The 19,466-nt window shown below is 45.7% G+C and overlaps 1 protein-coding gene across 2 annotated transcripts in view; it reads right to left on the reverse strand.

The window, feature by feature from the left end:
• Nucleotides 1-3,132: 3,132 nt before the first annotated feature.
• Nucleotides 3,133-19,466, reverse strand: part of GRIN3A (glutamate ionotropic receptor NMDA type subunit 3A) — a 290,587-nt gene continuing 274,253 nt past the window's right edge. For both annotated transcript variants that reach the window (XM_030292703.1, XM_030292702.1), the window contains exons 9-11: nucleotides 13,596-13,760; nucleotides 11,956-12,032; nucleotides 3,133-7,273 (exon numbers count right to left, since the gene is read on the reverse strand). In XM_030292703.1, the coding sequence (XP_030148563.1) occupies nucleotides 6,931-7,273; nucleotides 11,956-12,032; nucleotides 13,596-13,760 (585 nt within the window). In that variant the 3' untranslated portion in view covers nucleotides 3,133-6,930. The remainder of the gene's footprint in view (nucleotides 7,274-11,955; nucleotides 12,033-13,595; nucleotides 13,761-19,466) is intronic.

A 19,466-nucleotide genomic window follows, 5' to 3' on the forward strand; every position in this document is an offset into this window, starting at 1 on the left:
AATTTGATATTGTGGCGATTCAGGGGGAGCTTCTGGACAATAGAGAAGTGGTCATCGGGCTTCTTTTAGACCTAACTGGGATGGTGATGCTCACTTCTTGAAGGAAGCTGTGTGCTGCTCTCATCAGTTCCATGGTCGTTTGCCGGTGTGGAATGCCTTTACGCTTTGGTTATTAATTTTGTTGAGGACTGTCGATTGATAGATAAAGCCAAGTACCAGTGAGTCTGCAGAAAAGTTTCGACTACTTGTTAACCATGAAACCTGACTTGAGACAATAAGACAGCTACATTGAGAGGATGTAGACACTGGTGGGTGGTGTGCATGTTGGATTTGTTTACACAGTAGGAAACCCCTAGTGTAGAAGTAACCTCAACATTTCCTGGATCTGTAATCGTCCCACCACAAAGAAAAATTGAGCTTTACTTTCTGGAGGTTTCTGTCCAAGTTTGGTCTCTTTCTAATGGTAGATATCAAGGTCTTATTTGTAGCATACTTCACGGATACTAAAATAAGGACATGGAAAGAACAGTGTCTTAACGTAGTTCCCAGTCCCCAGCAGAGGGGCTGGCACACAGCACTCCAGGAAGGTCCACGTGGTAGGTTAATTCAGCTCCTTGCTTCTGCTAACAGGTCCTCTGAAGTCTGCTGAATTGGACCAATGTGTAATTCAAACCCTACTCACGTTTTTTCACCAAGTGGAAACAATTTTTCCTCATATATTGAAGTTACTCTTCAAATTTGATTTTCCTAAAATATATTACTATATTTTAAATTTCCTTTTGTAGTGATAACAAAAGGAATTATTATGAATTCTAAAACTACTACCTCTGTTCAAGACAACCCATGATAGCTAGGGTGTCTTTTGTAGGTTTAGTCTTGTTTTGAGGGAAATTATAGATAAAGTTGGAAGCAGTACATTTGCATTAATAAAATAATGCTATGCTCTGAGGATTCCAGGTTACTAAACTCTATGGAGTAGAATGATTGGAAAGATAGGATGTGGGAGCTGAAAGGAACTTTAAATAAACCATGTCCTTATTTTAAAGAGGAGGAAACCGGTCCCAGGGCCACTCAGTAGTAACAGCAGAATCAAAATGTGGTAATCAGACCTCTGTTTTCTTTTACCCTAAGTGGAGACCTGTACAAATAAGAGTGCATGTTATCAGGAAGATAATAAATCAAAATACTTTGAGTCTTCTTAGTCTTTTTGAAGACCTACACGAACCTAGTATATTTCTTTTTTTTTTTTTTTTTTTAAGTTTGAGAGAGCGAGAGTGCGCACAAGTGGGGAAAGAGCAGAGAGAGAGAGGGAGAGAGAATCCCATGCTCACAGCACAGAGTCCAGTGTGGGGCTTGACCCCACAAACCATGAGATCATGACCTGAACTGAAATCAAGAGTCGGACGCTTAGCTGACAACCACCCAGGTGCCCCAAGGAAGACAAAGTTTTAAATATGCTAACATTAAAAAAGTCTTAGCTAGGTCTCTGCTGTGGACTGAATGTGTACCCCCAAAATTCGTGTATTAAAACCCTAATCCTCAATGTGATGGTATCTGGATATGGGGTTTGGGGGAGGTAATTAGGTCTTAGTGTTGAACTCTCATGCTGGGATTAGTGCCCTAACAAGAAGAGATGGGAGAGTGCTTGCTTCCTCTCTGCTTTACACACGCGCGTGCACACAAACACACACACACACACACACACACACACACACACACGGTAAGTGTTTTTGTCTCCATAGTACCTGATGTGCATTTATCAGAATATACGCCACATTGTTTTGCCAGTTTGTATCTCCCCACTGGACTGAGCTCTGTGGGGTCAGAATCTGCTGTTTATCTTTCTCTTTCCAGCAGCTAGCACAACATCTGGCTCAAAATACGCATCCAATGAATGACTGAATGATGCAAAACAACCTTGGGTAAGCTGGTGGTTGAATTAGATTGCCATAGATTTGTATTTGTATGATATTCAACTTGGTTATATTCCCAAAGAATGTGTGTGAAGAATGCATCCTGCTAGCAGGTTCATGATGGCAAGGTTGCCAGCCACGAAAAGTGCGGGGTGTGTCACAAACTGCAGAGTGCCTGAGACTGTGGGACTGCTGCCTGATTTTCAGCTGTATTTGTACCAGTTCTCGGTTGGGCCAGAAAGCCAGAGATGCCTAAAACAGCTGTTTCTGTGAGCCTCGGGGGCTACAGTGTTGAGTTCAGTGGTGCAGTTAGTGCATTGGCTTCCTTTTCTGTGGAGCTGGGGACCAGGCTGAGGCAGGGGCCTGGGGGAGCTGTGGCAGACTGAAGGGGGGTTGGAGGAAGGAGAGGAGTTGTAAGGCAATGATCAGAATCCTGGCAATGGACAATGGCTGTTCTGGAATTGTACCACCTGTGTGTCAGTCTCATCCTGCCACTACTCTCACTAGCTGTGTGACCTTGGGCAACTTCCATAATGCCCTGAGTTGTAGTTTTGCCATCTGTAAAATGGAGTTTACTTTAAGTTTTTTTATGTTTATTTTTGAGACAGAAACAGAGCATGAGTGGGGGAGGGGCAGAGAGCCCGATGCAGGGCTTGAACCCATGAACCGTGAGATCATGACCTGAGCCGAAGTCGGGCGCTTAACCAACTGAGCCACCCAGGGGCCCCATGGAGTTTATCTACCTTAGACTAGGTCTAGAGAACCTGTGCCATGGGGTTCTAACGAAGATTAAGTAAAATAAGTGCTCAGTAAATGTTAGCTATGACAGTATTGTCTGTTCATAGGTAGGGAAAAGGGCAGATTATGAGAAGGTCTTCGAGCTTAGAGAGCATGCCCATCTTCTTCACTGCTGTGTCTCTAGCACTTGGCTGTTTAACAAGCAGAAGGCTGTTGAATTACCACATGAGGGTGGTCCGGGCAGAATTTTTTAGAGATCTCTCAATGTTGTGGATTTTCCTAGAACGTCTTTCAGACGAAGTCACTTCGATTCTACTTTGTGATGCCTGGGCTCTGAGTTTTCTCAGTATGTTTTGGGACCATGTTATCTCAACTAAGTAAATGTATAAATCACAGCATGATTGGGTCTCCTATGAGGAAGGGGCTGGTACCATGCCCGTATTTGAATCCCCAAAGATAATGCCAGCAGTACATTGGAAAATGAAGTTTCTATCTGAACATTTATTCCACAGTCATAGAAACTGAAGATGGAAAAGACCTGAGGACATCTAGTCCATCCACATGATTGTACAAGAAAAGTGGCTGGAGCAAAACAGCCTGTTCACTTCATGCTCACGAGACAGCATTTCAATTCTTCCTGGGGCAGAGCGATTGCGCACACACAGTACAATGAAGACACAATGCAAACACTCTTTACAAACCTTAAGAAAATACTTCTAAATACGTTATTTTCATAAAACGATTGGGGACTAAACTGAAAAAGTGAAGGAGTCCTGGATTAGATGGGTGGTGTTGGTGAAGAAAGGAACAACTCAACAGAGCAGGTCGTGAAGCGGTTCTTTCCGTGACTACTGGATTTTCTGGTTTGCCTATCAAAAATGAGTTGGGAGGAAGAGAGGCTCTAAAGTACTTTCTTGCCCCTTCATTCTTTATCCACACCTAGGACGTGCGTATTAGCTCCAAGACTTTGTTGGACCCAGCACCAACACTGGAAGCCCCCAGCCTGGAAGACACGCCTCAGTTTTACTTGGTGGCTGCTCTGGTTGGCACAGAAGCGGAAGCTCCCAGATAGGGCTTGTGCAACAGCAGGATCCATGAATAATGGAGAGTCCCCTCCAGGCATGTTGAAGAGCTCAACTGGTAGTATCCCTGTGGCTGCCTCACTTGTCTTCCCATTCTTCCAACTCCTCTTTAATGGCTGGAAGGATCCCCTTGCCTCTCCACCTCGAGGCATCCACACTCTGGGGCCCTTATTATTGACAGGAACCAAAGTGTAGCCCTATCAGTTCCTGATCACCCCAGTTCCTGATCACCCCTGATCACCCCGTCGTACTTGACTGTGTGCTTCCTGTGCCAGAGGAATTTCCCCTTGGGACACGGGATGGGGTGTGTAACACAATCAGGCTGTCACGTTCCAGGTTTCACCACACCAGAGCTTGGATTGGAAAAGAACGGGCCTTCCTGATCTCATGAAACAGAAGCCCAGAAGAGGAGGCAAGGTAGCATCCCTGATCTTTTTTCCTTATTAAAATACCACCCTCCACCTGAAGATCTTGATCTTTGTGGTTTTTGAGCCTAAGGGGAGCTGAAAGAACAGAGGTGGAGAACAGAAAGGAGGGTATTCAAAGGACCCTCCATTTCATGAACTCTATAAAACACAACACACTGTTTCACACATTGCAAAACACTGTTCAATTACTACCGATAAAAACAATCATTGCTACTTAAGACAGCTTCATCTCACCACAAGCAATTACGCTGTTTCTTTTTATCCAGAAAATGGAAGCATTTTAAGCAATGCTGACAGCAGTAAGCCTGCTTTCAGCCCCTGCTGCTGCTTGCCGCATCCTGGCCACCATTTTGGCCAAGAAGTTCCTCAGAAGATATTCGAGAAGCTGTGCACTGGCCATCTACTTTGTGGATAGGCAGGGCCGTCTGGCATGTTACCACTGCTCAGAACGCCCCAGGAGAGAAGCTTAAGGTAAACCCGTTATACAAAAATCCAAACTTACAAAACAGATACGTTAGGGGATAATTGCATTACAAAAGGATTTTTTACAAAAGAATTCACCTCTGGGTTCCTTTAAATAGCCAGCTTCTCAAGTACAGTCAGAATATGAGCTGAGTTATAAAAATGTCTATGTACATTAGGAGCATGGCTGTTATGTGAGTTGAGGTACACCTGTACATCAGCCTTCCAGGCCGCGCAGAGGTTTGGGGAGCCAGAGCATGATGGCAAGAGTCTACAGCATCAGCTGTTGCAGATGGGTAGGGATGGCTACCAGGCATAATTTTCCAAAGACAGTTGCAAACCTATTTCTGGGCCTGGGGCAAGAACATGGGAGGATAGGGCATTTCAAGGCAGAATTGTCCTTTCTGTTTCCAGGGCTCCCCGTTCTGTTTCATCTGTGAGGCTGAAGTCCAACTAGACCCTTCCTACCTCTCTCATCAGTATCTCTGTGCCTACATCCACCCCAGGGCTTTCTCGGACAATTAACTAAAGTGTTATCTAATTACAGCTTAAGGAATTATCTTTCCCTGGGGACTGGGTAGTGCTTGGCAGAAACACAGGAGAAATTTTGTGACTGAGGAGCCTTTCCAATGATGTGCAGCTGTTAGAGCACAGTGCTTTGGGACAGTGCTGTGAATTCATTGTGGGCGTTCCATTTGATATGAGGGCGGAGCAAAATAACTGGTAAGTAAAGAAGTCTAGTCCTGAATGGTGCCCTGGGGTGGAAGTGGCTGTATGGAAGGTCAGTCAGCAGCTGTGTGCTGCAACATAAACTCAAAAAGGCTCTTACTTCTCCCCAGGCCTGGAGCAGCCATACTTCTTGAAGTGTTTCTTGAAAAGTAATTGTTGGATCACACCTGTCAATCACCTGGGAGAGTTTGTTAAGAAGTACGTTTCTGAGCTCCCCTCCAGACTCCCCAGCTCACCCCATCTGCTGGGGAAGGCCCTGGCAATCACGTTCTAATGGGTTCCTAGATGCTTCCTACCTACGCTAGCCCTGGGAACTGATGTTCCATAGTTGGCCAAGACTTTCCCTTCCTGCACGCATGTCCACATCATGGCAACCAGGACAAGGATGCCGGCACAGAGGGGAAGCCAGGGTATTGGTATCACTTTCTCGGGGCATTGGGTGGGACCTGGGGGAGAAGGGAGGGACCACACCTGGTCACAGCCCCTCAGGCATGAGTGGGTATGGGGCTGGGAGACGGACTTGGTAGTGACCAATATAGCTCTGGACAACACAGGGGACAGTCCCAAATGTTAAAGCTTGGTGTTTGCAGGGGAGGTTTGATTTTGGGATTCCTAGAGCTGAGGCAAGTGCTGATTTGAAAATGGCCTGGAATGTGGTTTGCAGAGCATTTTCACTTCACCCACAGTGCCAGCTCACATGTCCCGTACAGGCAATAAGCAGGGATATTCCAGTATCATCCTAAGGCCACATCCGTGCTTTGCTTTTCTTTATAAAAGGCACACTCTAGTGGAGATGCTTAGATTGGAAGTACAGTCCTATTCATTCCTTAGCCAAAGAGCTTTTCTGGCCTGGAGCTTTTGTTCTTCAGCATGGTGTACATTTTTAATGTACTCACCTCTTCTGTCTGTCCTGTTCCCACTCACTCACCACATCCCTTTCATAGTCCTACTCAGTGTGGGTCAGGATGGTGTCGGAGATCCAGGACCCTCTCAAAAACATGGCTGTTGCCTGATCCAGTCAGTCCTTGGTCTGCTGTGATGCTAATGAGTTCACTTAATGTTTTACATACCCGCCTCACTGCCCTAAGTTTCTCTGGCCCTTTTCTGGCTCTACATTCAGAATGCAGGAACAAATGTAGATGGGAGACTTGTATCAAAAGCCCCAACCCTGGATAATCCTGTTCTATACTAAGATTAAAACCAGGTATGAGGAACAGTTTTATCTCCTGTTGGTGTTAGGGCAGAGAAAGGGCTAAAACCCAGAACTATGTGTGTGGCACCTGATGAAAAGATTTTCAGGAGCTGGGGTTGCCCGGTCCTTTACAGACCCTTTACCACGCAGTTTACTCCTAATTTACGATCCCTGCTCTTGAAATACCCCTACCCTGGAGAGCTAGAGAGTCAGCTTCTGAAGAGCTGTGGTTGCGTTTTAGGCTATGGGATGAGCAGACTTGACCTCTAAGAAGACTTAGACCTCACCTTCCCCACACTTGTGTCAGTAGTTACAAAAGAGCATTACAAAGTGTCTCAAGGGCTCAGAGGAATGCCAGGAACTGAGACGGGGAGCAGCATGGTCACCTAGGACTCACAAGTCCGGTTTGTCCTTTGATACTCTTCCAGCTCTGTTTTCCTGCTCACAGCCAGCTGCAGCTCCTGCCGGATCACCTGAATCTGCTTCTCGAGCTCTGAGAGTTCCTGCATCACTGAGTTCCGAGCTCCGTTTAGGGAGTCCGCCTTTCCATTGGTGGCCAGCGAGGCAGGGAGCTCTCTTCTTCTCGGAGGGAGTGGGATGTCCTGGTGGGCCTGGATGCCCAGCTGGTTTTGTCCTCCTTCGTCACTAAAGATGTATTTCCGTCGGTTGTCATGACTCAGACTGGAAGTATTCCACACACTGGAATGCTGACGGGGTCCCACATTGGACCTAGGAAACAAAGACACATCAGATTTACCTTCCATTCTGCAGCTCTTAGAGTGCTGTCCCCCGACGGTTGGCCATTTCAAACTGCAGCCGTGGAGCTGGTTATGCATTCAGAGGTGAAGCCACAAAGCCAGGGACAGACTCCTGCTGGAGTGGCACAGGGACAAAAAGAGTCAATACAGTTCTTTTTCAACTGCAGTTCAAGGTCTTACCAAATCGGAATGGGTGTGTCATCTGGAGGGCTGATGGACCAGGGTGTGGCATATTTTATGAAGTACCTTGGATGTCTTTCCCTTCCCTTCCTGCTGGTGAGGCTCAGAGAGCAGCAGTGCCTTGAAACATTCTCTGGCCATAAAGATGGTGCTTTAGGAAAAGGGAGAATCTGTTGGACTCGAAGCAGCGATACTATAAAATGGCTCATCCTTAGTCCCACAGGACTACTCTGATGTTTACTACTTGAGTTTGAGGGGAATAAAAACATACAAGCTGCAGGTTTCAGCAAAAAGTTTTCCATTATAGGGATGACTTTACATGGGCTGAGAATGACAGCTCGTGTCTGAAGCTTAAAAAGAAACCCCAAGAAAGCCTCAAATTCTTGCGGGAATAAAGAAAGTCAATAGAAATAGATTCACAATCCTCCTTTAGGCTTCCATCAAAGCGACTACCCCATCTCAGAGAGATGGCTGTAGACAGGAAGAGTTACTGTCGGACAGGCACAAGAGGAGGGGGATTTGGTGCCTGAAATCCACTGACAGATGCAATGAGAAGAGTTTCTTGCTTCAAGAACAGACTGGAGCCCTAAGCAGGATAGCTTCTGCTTTCTTCTAGCCGGGAAGGAGGACGGCGGCGGGGAGGAGGAGGGTTATGACCACTTTTGCAATCTACCACAGGGCAAACCTAAGTAGAAACACTCTATTATAAAGTCCTTGTGTTTTTGTTCCCATCCATGTAACTGACTCAAGACTTTATTTCTAGATTCTTACTTTCCAGAAGAAGGGGAGGACCTCCAGAGGCAGGGGAACAGGGAGGGGTAATAGTCTTGAGTCAGTTACATGGATGAGAACAGAAACACAAGGGCTTAATAGGATGATTCTGCTTCATCTTGCCCTGTGGTAGACTGCAAAAATAGTCACAATCCTTTGTTCCTCCTTTCCATCCATGTCCCTCTCTAATGTGACTTTGCAGCTCATCTTTATCAAGGGGGATTCAAGGGCAGGGGGGAAGTCTGGCTTTCCCTCCCTCTTGAATGTAGTCTAGTTTCATGACTTGTTTTGGCAACAGAAAATAGCAGAAATGGCACGTGGCAGTTCTAAGCCTAAACTTTTAAGAAGCCTCGTGCACCTTCACCGAGGGTCCCTCTCAGACCCTGCTGCTACAGTGGGAACAAGTCCAGACTAGTCTGCTGATATAACAGATCATGTGCAGAGTCCCCAGTCTTCTCAGTTGACCCAGCCGAGGCCATAGACCAGCCAGCTTAGCTGCTTTTCCCCTCCCCACAAGCTGGCTGCAGACATATGAGCAAATGTAGCCAAGCTCAGCCAAGTCTGGCCCAGATCAGGAAACTGCACAGCTGACCCACAGATTACTAAGCAACTTGCTGTTGTTGTAAAAAAGTTATTGAGATAATTTTCTTACACAGCAAAAACTAAGAGATACAGGCCCCAAGCCATTAAAATACATTCCAAACTACCCTGCGGTTCCTTTACCTTTCTCATCATCTAAGTCTCCTATCAATGAGCAGGTGGCACCAGAGCTTAGCTTTCATGGGTCCTGGGCTGTGAAACAGCTCCACTGGCTTTACACCTAGATCAGACGTGCAGTTACAATTTTACTTCCAGCCCTACGGTTCCCTTGAATTTTTCCTTCAAATCTTTTCCAATTGAATTTGAGAAATTTCAAGACCGTCTCATCTGGTTTACAGTTTTTGTGTATCTGGGGGTGAGGAGAAAGGGGAAATGGGGGTGTATTGGAGACCCAGTGGGGTGAAGTATAAACCAAAACTTATATGAAATCCCAGGTTCAATAAACCAAAGACTAGGCATAGTCTCTTGCAATATCTACTTTTTTTCCTCTGCTTTAAATAGAAAAGGAACAACATCTACTTTAAGCCTTTCCTCAAATCCACATGTTAGTAATTCGTTCACCTATCTTTTTTAACTCAAAGAAATCTTTATTCTCCAGCAGGTACACACACAATCCACCATCCCCGGTCCTCGGGGCCACACTCCTCTGCATTCACCCACTAATTTATTGTTTTATTCAATAAATATGGGGCACACTGGAGGGACGCCAAGGTGTAGCAGACACAGGCATTTGCATAGATATTCTTCCAAGAAAAGAGGGAAAAAGTTTTCAACCCAACAGACCTAACTCTGGGACCACAGAATGATTCCTAAGGAAAACCTAGGAGAAGGGTGTCTGCAAATTCTCCTGGTATGTCTGGGCAACCACAAAAATCAGGTAAGTGGAGATAGCCCATGTGGTTTTCTCCAGAGCTTTGTACAGATATCTGGGAGTATATATAATACGGAAGAATAAGCAAAAGCTGGCTTCCATGACAAAGGCTGGTTGCCAGCATTTACAAGTGCCCTGGTAATCGACATGTGGCTCTGGGCTCCCTATGAATAGAAGATGACAGATACTGGTGTCTAATTGGAAGCCTCTACAGGGTTTAGGTTATGTTTTGTACTGAACCTTCCTCAGCCTTAGAGTGTAATGTGACCTGTGGGTGAACTGCATTTGACACTAAAAATGAGCAAAATGAGCTTCCACAGACCAATTATGTAACACTGAAGTTCAGTACTCCATGAGACTGTTCCGAGGAGACGTGACAGCTGGGGGGACCTCAAACACTCACGGCATCTAAAAGGTTACGTACAGCCGGGTGTCGGGCTGTAGGGAGGTGGCACAGCGAGCGTGGGCCCAGGATAGGCCATGAGGGTGTGTTTTGTCTTAGCTCCTCAAAATAAGGGGCTCCAAAAGGGAATCTGCCAAGAAAAATGGATCCATTGAGTGGAAGACACATTTGGTTCTCAACTGAGGTGAGAGAGAGGTGACTAGGGATCACATCACGGTTGGAAATGGGATCACTGGGCTTCCTGTTTCTATTGTGGCTGGTAAACAAATGCTTTGTCAAGAGATAAGGTCTTTGCTGCTATGTCTTCTTGTGTTCCTCTGGTTAAAAAATTTGTGTTAAAAATAATTACAGAAAAAAAAGCCTATGTAACATGACATAGAACAGCTGTGACCTGATTAGTCTACAGCTTGTCGCTGACAGGGCTGCAATATGATCCAGGAATACCACAGACTGAGAGGGCGGGAGGTGCTCACTGACTGGAAAGAGGGGCTCCGAGAGATAACGGAAAGGATTCTGACAGGCTAGATGCAAACTGGAGACAATGGGATGGCAGCAGTCCCAGAGGAGGTACAAACGATGAAAAAAAATCATGCTTTTTCACCCCTTTCTCCTTCTCTGCTATTATGAGAAGCGTGAGTGGCAGATTTCAAAATTACCCAGAAAGCTGAACTTTGAGCTGAAGCTCTGCCCCAGAGCTGCCTGGAGGGGGGTGCCCTGAACTGAGGCCTCTGGGCCTGAGAAAGAAGGAGGTGGGCCGCCCCAGGCAGCAAGCAGCAGAGGCCAGCCAGGAGCTGGGCCAAATGTTACCGGCATCTTCAGCCACAACAGCCCTTCCCAGGCTGGATGTGGGGAAGGTGTGAAGCTTCGGTTTTCAGATGTCATCTATGCATTTAATGTTTTTTACTTCCTATTAACGAGACGCTTTTTCTAGGGAGTTTGTAGGAAGAGTGCCAGGAAATGGATTAAGCAGAACACGTCTGTTGCATATTTCAAATATTCCTAGGAGTGCTGGAAAGGAGTAGGGAGCAGAACCATGCCAGAAAGGCAATACTGTGTGAAACGAATTGCCTGCAGTACTCATGAATTAAGTCTTATGTGTACTCTGTGCATGATAACAAGAGCTAAAATGGCTTTGTTTTCAGGGCTTTACATGTATTATCTCATTTAATCCTGACAGCATCTCTAGGAAGTAGGTACTGCTTTTATCACAATCACAAATGAGGACACTGAGGCACAAAGAGGTTAAATAAGTAACTTGCTCAAGGCCACATGTATAGCAAGTGTCTGTGACAGGATTTGGATCCAGATGCTTGACTTTAGAGACCACAGCCTCATTGCTAACCATGACATATATTGCCTATACTGCATTTCAGTGTCCATGTACGTACAGATATATTTTTTATTCTCTGTTCTATTTCTGTTTGAAATCACATATACTTTTACTGAGGGTGCTATCATTAACTTGGTCCTGATTTGATCTGAATTATTTATACATTATTTCCCCTTGGAGCAGGGAGTCTCAGTTACACCTCTCCACTTTTATTATCTTTTAGAAATTTTTTTAAATGTTTGAGAGAGACAGAGAGAGAGAGAGCAAGCGCACAAGTGGGAGAGGGGCAGAGAGACAGGGAGGGAGATACAGAGTACGAAGCAGACTTCAAGCTCCTCACTGTCAGCACAGAGCCTGACATGGGGCTCAAGCTCACGAACCATGAGATCATGACTTGAGCCAAAGTCGGATGCTTCACCTACTGAGCCACCCAGACACCCCAACATCTCTCCACTTTTATTTTAACCAACATAAAGACACTTGGCGCTGGTCTCTTACCTTTTTTCCACACGTTTAGTCTTGAAACGCTGCTGCTTTTCCTCTACAAATGATGTGTTGAGTGCTCTATGTAATCTCTGGCAGAAAGAACAGATTCACGCATTAGAAACACACAGTCTGGGACAAAGTACCTCCTGAGATTCAACAGTGTATCTCGTTGTTACTAATATTTTAGCCTCTTTAAACACATTTCCAGGGATGCCCCAAAACAGATCAACAACCTTCAGCCCTAAATCTCAAAAGAACCAAATTCTAAGTTGTTATTCTACCTGGAGGGAAAAAAGTAATTTGATAGGTAGCTTAGAAACACTCTGGGTTGGGGGCACCAGGGTGGCTCAGTCGGTTGAGTATCCAACTTCAGCTCAGGTCCTGATCTCGCGGTTCGTGAGTTTGAGCCCCGCATCGGGCCCTGTGCTACCAGCTCAGAGCCTGGCGCCTGCTTCGGATTCTGTGTCTCCCTCTCTCTCTGCCCCTCCCCTGCTCATTCTCTCTCTCTCTCAAAAATAATAATAAAGATTTAAAAAAATTAAAGAAAAAAAACGCTCTGGGTTGTAAAAAGGTATGTGACAGAAAGAAGAGCTGTCACAACGTGTGTGGCAAAAGGCCTTGTGGAATTGCTAAAGGTGAGTCAGAAACTTAAGTCTGAACTTCTTGCCAGCCAAAACAAAGCAGGCAAGCATTGAGAATGAATGAAGCCAGTCACGTTAGCACACAATGAAGGTAACCTGTCTGTGGAGTTCTCCCGAGGAGACCAAATACTTTCCAGGATGAAGCAGGAAGAACAGGGTTCCAAGTGAGCAAACCAATGACAGTGACTTATCAAAAAAAAAGGGGGGGAGGGGAGGGGATGGTGTTAACACAACGGAGAGGTTGGCATCTGGGCAGCCTGACAGCCCAATGAGGCCCAGGAGGCTGGAGGGAGCCCCGAGGGAGCCCTTGGCAGGAGATCAAGATGGCACCGTGGGCCTCTGCCTCACCGGGGTCAGCTGATGCTGCTGCCAGACCTCTCCCCTTCTGATTCTCAGTACCCTTTGGATTCTTCTACTTTGGCCCTCCGTGCCAGCTGCCTTCAGGGAGCACTGTGCAAGGGAATGTGCCTGAAGGGCTGGTTGGCCTGGCGGTTTCAGTCCTCCCGTGAATGAGCGTGCTGGTGTCTGCCTTACCCGGCCGGCCTTCGATCCTGTGTGGCTCTGCCTTGGCACCAGTGGACTTGGCCCTTTGGGACCATTGAAAATGGGGACAGAATAGAGCTCAGTGGGTTCATCTAAAGGGAAACAGGGACTCGAAGCTCATTTAATGAGTTTCAATTTTAGCTAGAATGGAGTCTGTAGGAAATAAATCTTTCACACCATCTCTTCAGATTGTCGCTATTAAGTGAAATCAGGTTAAAAACAATTCTGTTGCTTCCAATGTGAGCAACAGTGGAAGTTTATAGGAAAGGACAGGTTGTTGTGGGATAGGCTAATTCAAGGGGAAAGTGAATTAATGGGATAGAAGAACTCCATCTTCTACACTGTCTAGACCACCCTAGGTCTCTTGGGAACTTGTCACCTGTCGTTCTGACTTGGGGCTCTGGACTCTCCCACCACTGGGAATTCTGACAGTTAAGAATACTGGAGCAGGACACCTGCGGCACTCACCTGGCTGGTGTGGAGCCAGTACTGCAGCCTAGATTTGTTCTTGATTCGTGGAAGCAGCAGCCTGTACACTATGTGCTCACCAATGGTGGTCAAGATGGACAGACCAAATCCGACGCACAGCAGCACGAAGAGTCCAGAGAAGTGTTTGATGCCCATTTGCAAAGTCTGTGGCAGAACAGGAAAGGAAAGGCCATGAGTGTGATTCTCCTCCTGGCCCCAGGCTTGTTTAAAAAAAAATTTCTTTTAATCTTTATTTATGTATGAGACGGAGACAGACCGTGAGCAGGGGAGGGGCAGAGAGAGAGGGACAGCTGTCAGCACAGAGCCCGACGCGGGGCTCGAACTCACGAACTATGAGATCATGACCTGAGCTGAAGTCGGACGCTCAACTGACTGAGCCACCAGGCACCCCTAGGGTTGTTTTTAGATGCAGATACTTTTTCCTTGGACCCAAGCAGAGTAGGAGAGCATCCCTCCCTGCGAGCTCGGCAGCCTTCACCATACTACACGTTGTGAGAGGAACCCAGCCAGGACCAAGGGCTCCTGAGCAGCACACTTTCCAGGGAGCTGCACACACATAGTTCTATTTTATGAATGGTTCCTGCGTCTGGAAGGCCCCACACTCACTACAGAGAGACTGAGAGAGCAGGAGAGACCAAGAGTTGAGACAATTTAACAAACTAAAGCACTGAACAGTTATCAAGGAAAGAACCTTTCTCAGGGACACAGAATGAGAAGGTTTAAGGGGAAGAGATGATGAATTCGATAATTTTGACATTTAGATCTGGCAGGAACATAGAGATCATCTAGTTCAATGTCCTCATTTTTTATTTTTTTAATTTATTGTTTTTAATGTTTATTTTTGAGAGAGAGAGAGAGAGAGAGAGAGAGAGAGAGAGAGAGAGTGAGCGCACAGGGGAAGGGCAGAGAGGGAGACACAGAATCCAAAGCAGGCTCCAGGCTGAGCTGTCAGCACAGAGCCGATGCGGGGCTTGAACTCACAAGCTGTGAGATCATGACCTGAGCCAAAGTCGGTCACTTAAACGACTGAGCCACCCAGGCGCCCCTCAATGTCCTCCTTTTACAGATGAGGGACCTGGGACCAGGGAAGTGAAGTAAAATCAGGCAAGTCACAAAATTAGACAGCCACAGAGGAGAAAAAGGAAGGACCTAATATTTACCGATTGCTTACTTTTTTGCACCGAGATAGGCATTGAAACCACAATTCACAGTTGAAGAGACTTAAGTCCTTTCAGGTTTTAAGTGGCAGAGCTATTCTATAATTCCATGTTTGTTTAGCTGCGAAGACTGGGTTCTTTCTGCTGTACAACCCAAACAGCAGCAGTTACATAACAATAGTTACAACGACTATATGGGGCAGGCACTTTGCTAAGTGATTTACATATGAGATCTAACAGAATCCTCACAAATTCTCTATGAAATGGGTATTACTCGGTCACAGACATCAATGATGACAGTCAATCCTGCAGAAAGAAAGACTGACACACCGAGTGCCTACTACGTGTCAGGCACTCTTGAAGTACCATGGGATGAAGACAGGAGGGTTATGTCCCTGTTTATTTTTTTTAACGTTTATTTATTTTTGAGACAGAGAGAGACAGAGCATGAATGGGGGAGGGTCAGGGAGAGAGGGAGACACAGAATCTGAAGCAGGCTCCAGGCTCCGAGCTGTCAGCACAGAGCCCGACGCAGGGCTCGAACTCACGGACCCTGAGATCATGACCTGAGCCGAAGTCGGACGCTTAACCGACTGAGCCACCCAGGCGCCCCACGTCCCTGCCTTTAATCAGCTTGAGTCTAGGGAGGAAGCAAACATTTATACCCCATGATACGTACGCTGATCCAGGTCTCCTCAGTTTTGTAGAGGAGGTGGCTTGTGAGATAAGATTTAAAGTAAGAGAGGTAGGGGGCGCCTGGGTGGCTCAGTCGGTTGAACGTCCGACTTCTGCTCAGGTCACGATCTCGCGGTCCGTGAGTTCGAGCCCCGCGTCGGGCTCTGGGCTGATGGCTAAGAGCCTGGAGCCTGCTTCCGATTCTGTGTCTCCCTCTCTCTCTGCCCCTCCCCCGTTCATGCTCTGTCTCTGTCTCAAAAATAAATAAATGTTAAAAAAAAAATTAAAGTAAGAGAGGTAGAATGTGGAGGCTTGGTGGGAAAGTAAGCACTCTGAAGGCGGAAGAAACAGAGGGAAAGAAGTGACCTCTGGTGCAGTGGTGGAAGAGGTTGTGAAACAGACCAATATGGCTGAGGGGGAGAGTGCAGCAGGCGTGTGTCATGAGGGAGAAACAGGGCCCACTTAGCATGTCAGTGCTAAGGAGCCGGGTGTCATCCCTCTGCTGAGGGCTTTTGATCACCGTCATTGTCATCATCAATAATTATTTAGCAGTTAATTGTGGAAGGCGTAGCTCTGAACACTTTATCACTGTAGCAGCTTGCTTACTATTCATAACAACCTATGAGGTAGGTACTTAGGAACAAAATAGCTTAGCAACTTGTCCAAGGTCACATAACTAGCAAAGGTTAGAGCTGGGGTTCAAACCCAGGCAGTCTGGCTCCAGAGCCTATACTCTTAACCACCTCACTTGACTGATGTCAGTGTCCTCCCATTTTCTCTCTCTCTTTTTTTTTTTTTTTTTTTTTTTGTGAGAGAGAGCATGTGAGTTGGGGAGGGGCAGAGGAAGAGGGAGACAGAGAATCCTAAGTAGGCTCCATGCCCAGCATGGAGCCCAATGCAGGGCTCGATCCCATGACAATGAGATCATGACCTTAGCCCAAATCAAGAGTCAGATGCTTAACCGACTGAGCCACCCAGGCACCCCTTTTTTTTCCTCCCATTCTCTTCAGGGGTTTTCCTTTCTTTCATTCTCTCCATTTCTACCTCCAATCCTGAAGAAATAGCTAGCCAGATGTGATTCAGGCATGGGTCTGCCTCCTGGGTATACCAGGAAGTCCATCTGAGGGCAGCAGAGGTAGAGCTTGGGGATTTCAGACTCTAGTGGAGTCTCTTTTCTTCCATGACAGCACCTGCAGCAATGGCTCTGTATCAATGACAGCTTCTGGGATCCCTGGAGAAGTAATGGCTCTAGGTGAGCCGGGGCACAGAGCATGCCCCACGTATAGGAGCTTGAGCACAAGGCAGGACTAGGGAGACCACCTGAGATAGAGGCAGATGCCCAGCCCTAGAGAATAAAAGAATGCTGGTCTAGGAAAGGCAAGAGGTGTATCAGATCCCGAGAGCTACACAGGTCCCACGGATTCTCCTGGGACATCTCTGTACCAGTGGTGACCACCCATATAACGCTGACCCCCAGAAAGTAGATTATGAATGTGTCTGAAAATAGTCCTTGGGCTGGACCTGTCGTAATGTGTATGGTATGGCTATTATATAAGGATTCAATGAGTTGTTACTACTACGGTAGAAGAATAAAATGGCGGAATTCATTTCCAACTTTAACACTAACATCGTCAAACATTCAGCAAAACACTTAACATACTGGCACTGCTTTCTTATAAGTTGCTGCCAAGATGAGGGCGACAAATGTAACTTATGGCGAAACATCACATCTTGCCTTTGCATGCGTGGCTTCCCCCTCTTGTGCATGACAAGAACTGGTCTCATTTTCCTCTTATTGCCTCAATAACAAATAGGCTATATTCAGTTTATTTTGCACATTTTTCTTTCAATTTCTGTTGTTTACACCCACATACATTTAATAGACTAACAGTTACCGTCTATTGGGTGTCTAATGTATGTGCCAGACATCATACATGCATATTATGATCTTATGATAACCCTATTAGTATTATTATCCCCATTTCACATTCAAGGAAACTGAGTCTCATAGAGATTAACTACCTTACCCAAGATCTTACAAGCTAATAAATGAAGGAGTCTGGCTATGGATCCGGGACTGTTTGATGCTAAAGCCTGTGCTGCTTTTCAAGTGAACACCATTTACAGGTATCCCTTGTGATCTGAACTCTTAATATTTATTCCCTAGAACTTGCAGATATTTTAATTCGAAATCCACCATCTGAATTGAAAATCCACTATAATCTTCCTGTGAGCATCACTGAATGTGTTTAAATTGGGTCTGAGTCTGAGTGACAAGATGTCTCGCGGCAGTTGTGATATTCAGCTGTTCTTCTCCCAGGATCATGTTGAATGAATGTGCTGTGCATTAGCTATGTGCATCTGCTCCACATATCACGCGAAAAATTTCTTTCTAATAAAGTGGAACTTGCTCAACTTCACATTTAACATTGGCCAGAGGAAGAAGAAGAGAAGCAGTGGATATTCAACGTCAAATCTTGACAATAAATTTAAGCAATGCAGACAAAATGATGGCGGTTCCAAGTGACGGGAGTATGGACATCATTCAGAAGTGCAGTGAGGGCCCAGGGGTGTGTTGTCAAGAGCTGCATAAGTGACGGCAAGGCAATGCCAACAGACATGAGGTTCGTGTTTTCCTCATCCCATTGCTTCTTCTGAAGCTTCATTTGATAGCTTGCAGCCACACACATCTGGGGGCTCCAGTGTCAAAGAGGGAAGACTGTCCTAGGATTTAGCCATGGGCAAATCTCACGCATTCATGGCTTCACCTAGTCCTTCACATGCTCGTTCTAGGCCATCTGATGTCACTGAGCTACCTCTTTAATCAATAAGTAACCACTCAAAAATTTGCCTTGCTTGCTTATTTTATTTTACTAAATATTATTTGTATTTGTTATGCTTTTTTAACATTTTTAGTATTTACGTTAGTATAAATTCATTGCATTGTGGAGGGAAAACATACTCCGCATACCGCACCTGTGAATATCCACTAATTATGCTTTCAAGAAGCGGTATTATAAATGCTTTATATTATGCAGAAATCGTTGATGGATTGTCATTTATAACAATCCATGCATCATGTCTAAGCTATTAAACATTTACATGTGTCTAAGACCGCTTTAGACAATTTAAAGAAATTGACTGGGGTTTTGGGTGAGGTGGGAATGCTTTGTGTCCTTTTTTGTTTTTGTTTTTCATTTAAAACAATGGAAAGGACTCCCACCATCTGGAAATTCACTAGCCAACAGATTTCTAGGAATGGACTAGAATCAGATAAAGGGAGATGCCTGTACTGTCAAATGTCCTGAGTGGTCTCTGCCCACACCATCAGTGCTCCCAGTGATACACAGAGGCCAAGACCACCAATTTCGTTGCTGCCTAAACTGTGCTTTGCATCTTGCTCAGATGTGGACATTTGAAACATCTGACAGCTGGTTAGATAACTGACTAGTTCTGAAACCTCCAGCAGGAAATGCACTGAAAGTATTTCATGCACCATTTGCCTTAGATGTGACTAAGTCCCGAGGCCCCAGTGCACATCTCTCAACACACGACAACTACCACTTTCTGTATCCTCTAAGGAGTTGTCTATACTTGTTTTCAAGTCCTCTGTCCTCATTCTCTTTTGGATTCACTCCAATCAGGCTTTTTGTCCCAACCTATAACCTCGATGATTCCTGTCGAAGCCATCAATAACCTCCACATTGCCAAGGCCAGATCAGTTTTCACCTTATTCATGTATCAGGTTGGACACCATTGATTATTGCATCCTCTTTCACATATTTTCTTCACTGTTTCAAGGATACCTTTGTTCTACTTCAGTCTTGTTTACTGGTCCCTCCCCACCTTTCTGGTCATAAACATTGGCATGCCTTTGATTCTTTGGCTACGTTCACTTTCCTATCCAGACTCTTGGCTTTAAATACTACCTATATGTCAATGACTTGTACATTTACATCTTCCCCAACTCTCTATTCAGTCTCTCTACTTGGATATCTAATGGACATCTCAAACTTAA

Source organism: Lynx canadensis, chromosome D4 (genome assembly GCF_007474595.2).
Source record: "Lynx canadensis isolate LIC74 chromosome D4, mLynCan4.pri.v2, whole genome shotgun sequence".
Classification (NCBI taxonomy): domain Eukaryota; kingdom Metazoa; phylum Chordata; class Mammalia; order Carnivora; family Felidae; genus Lynx; species Lynx canadensis.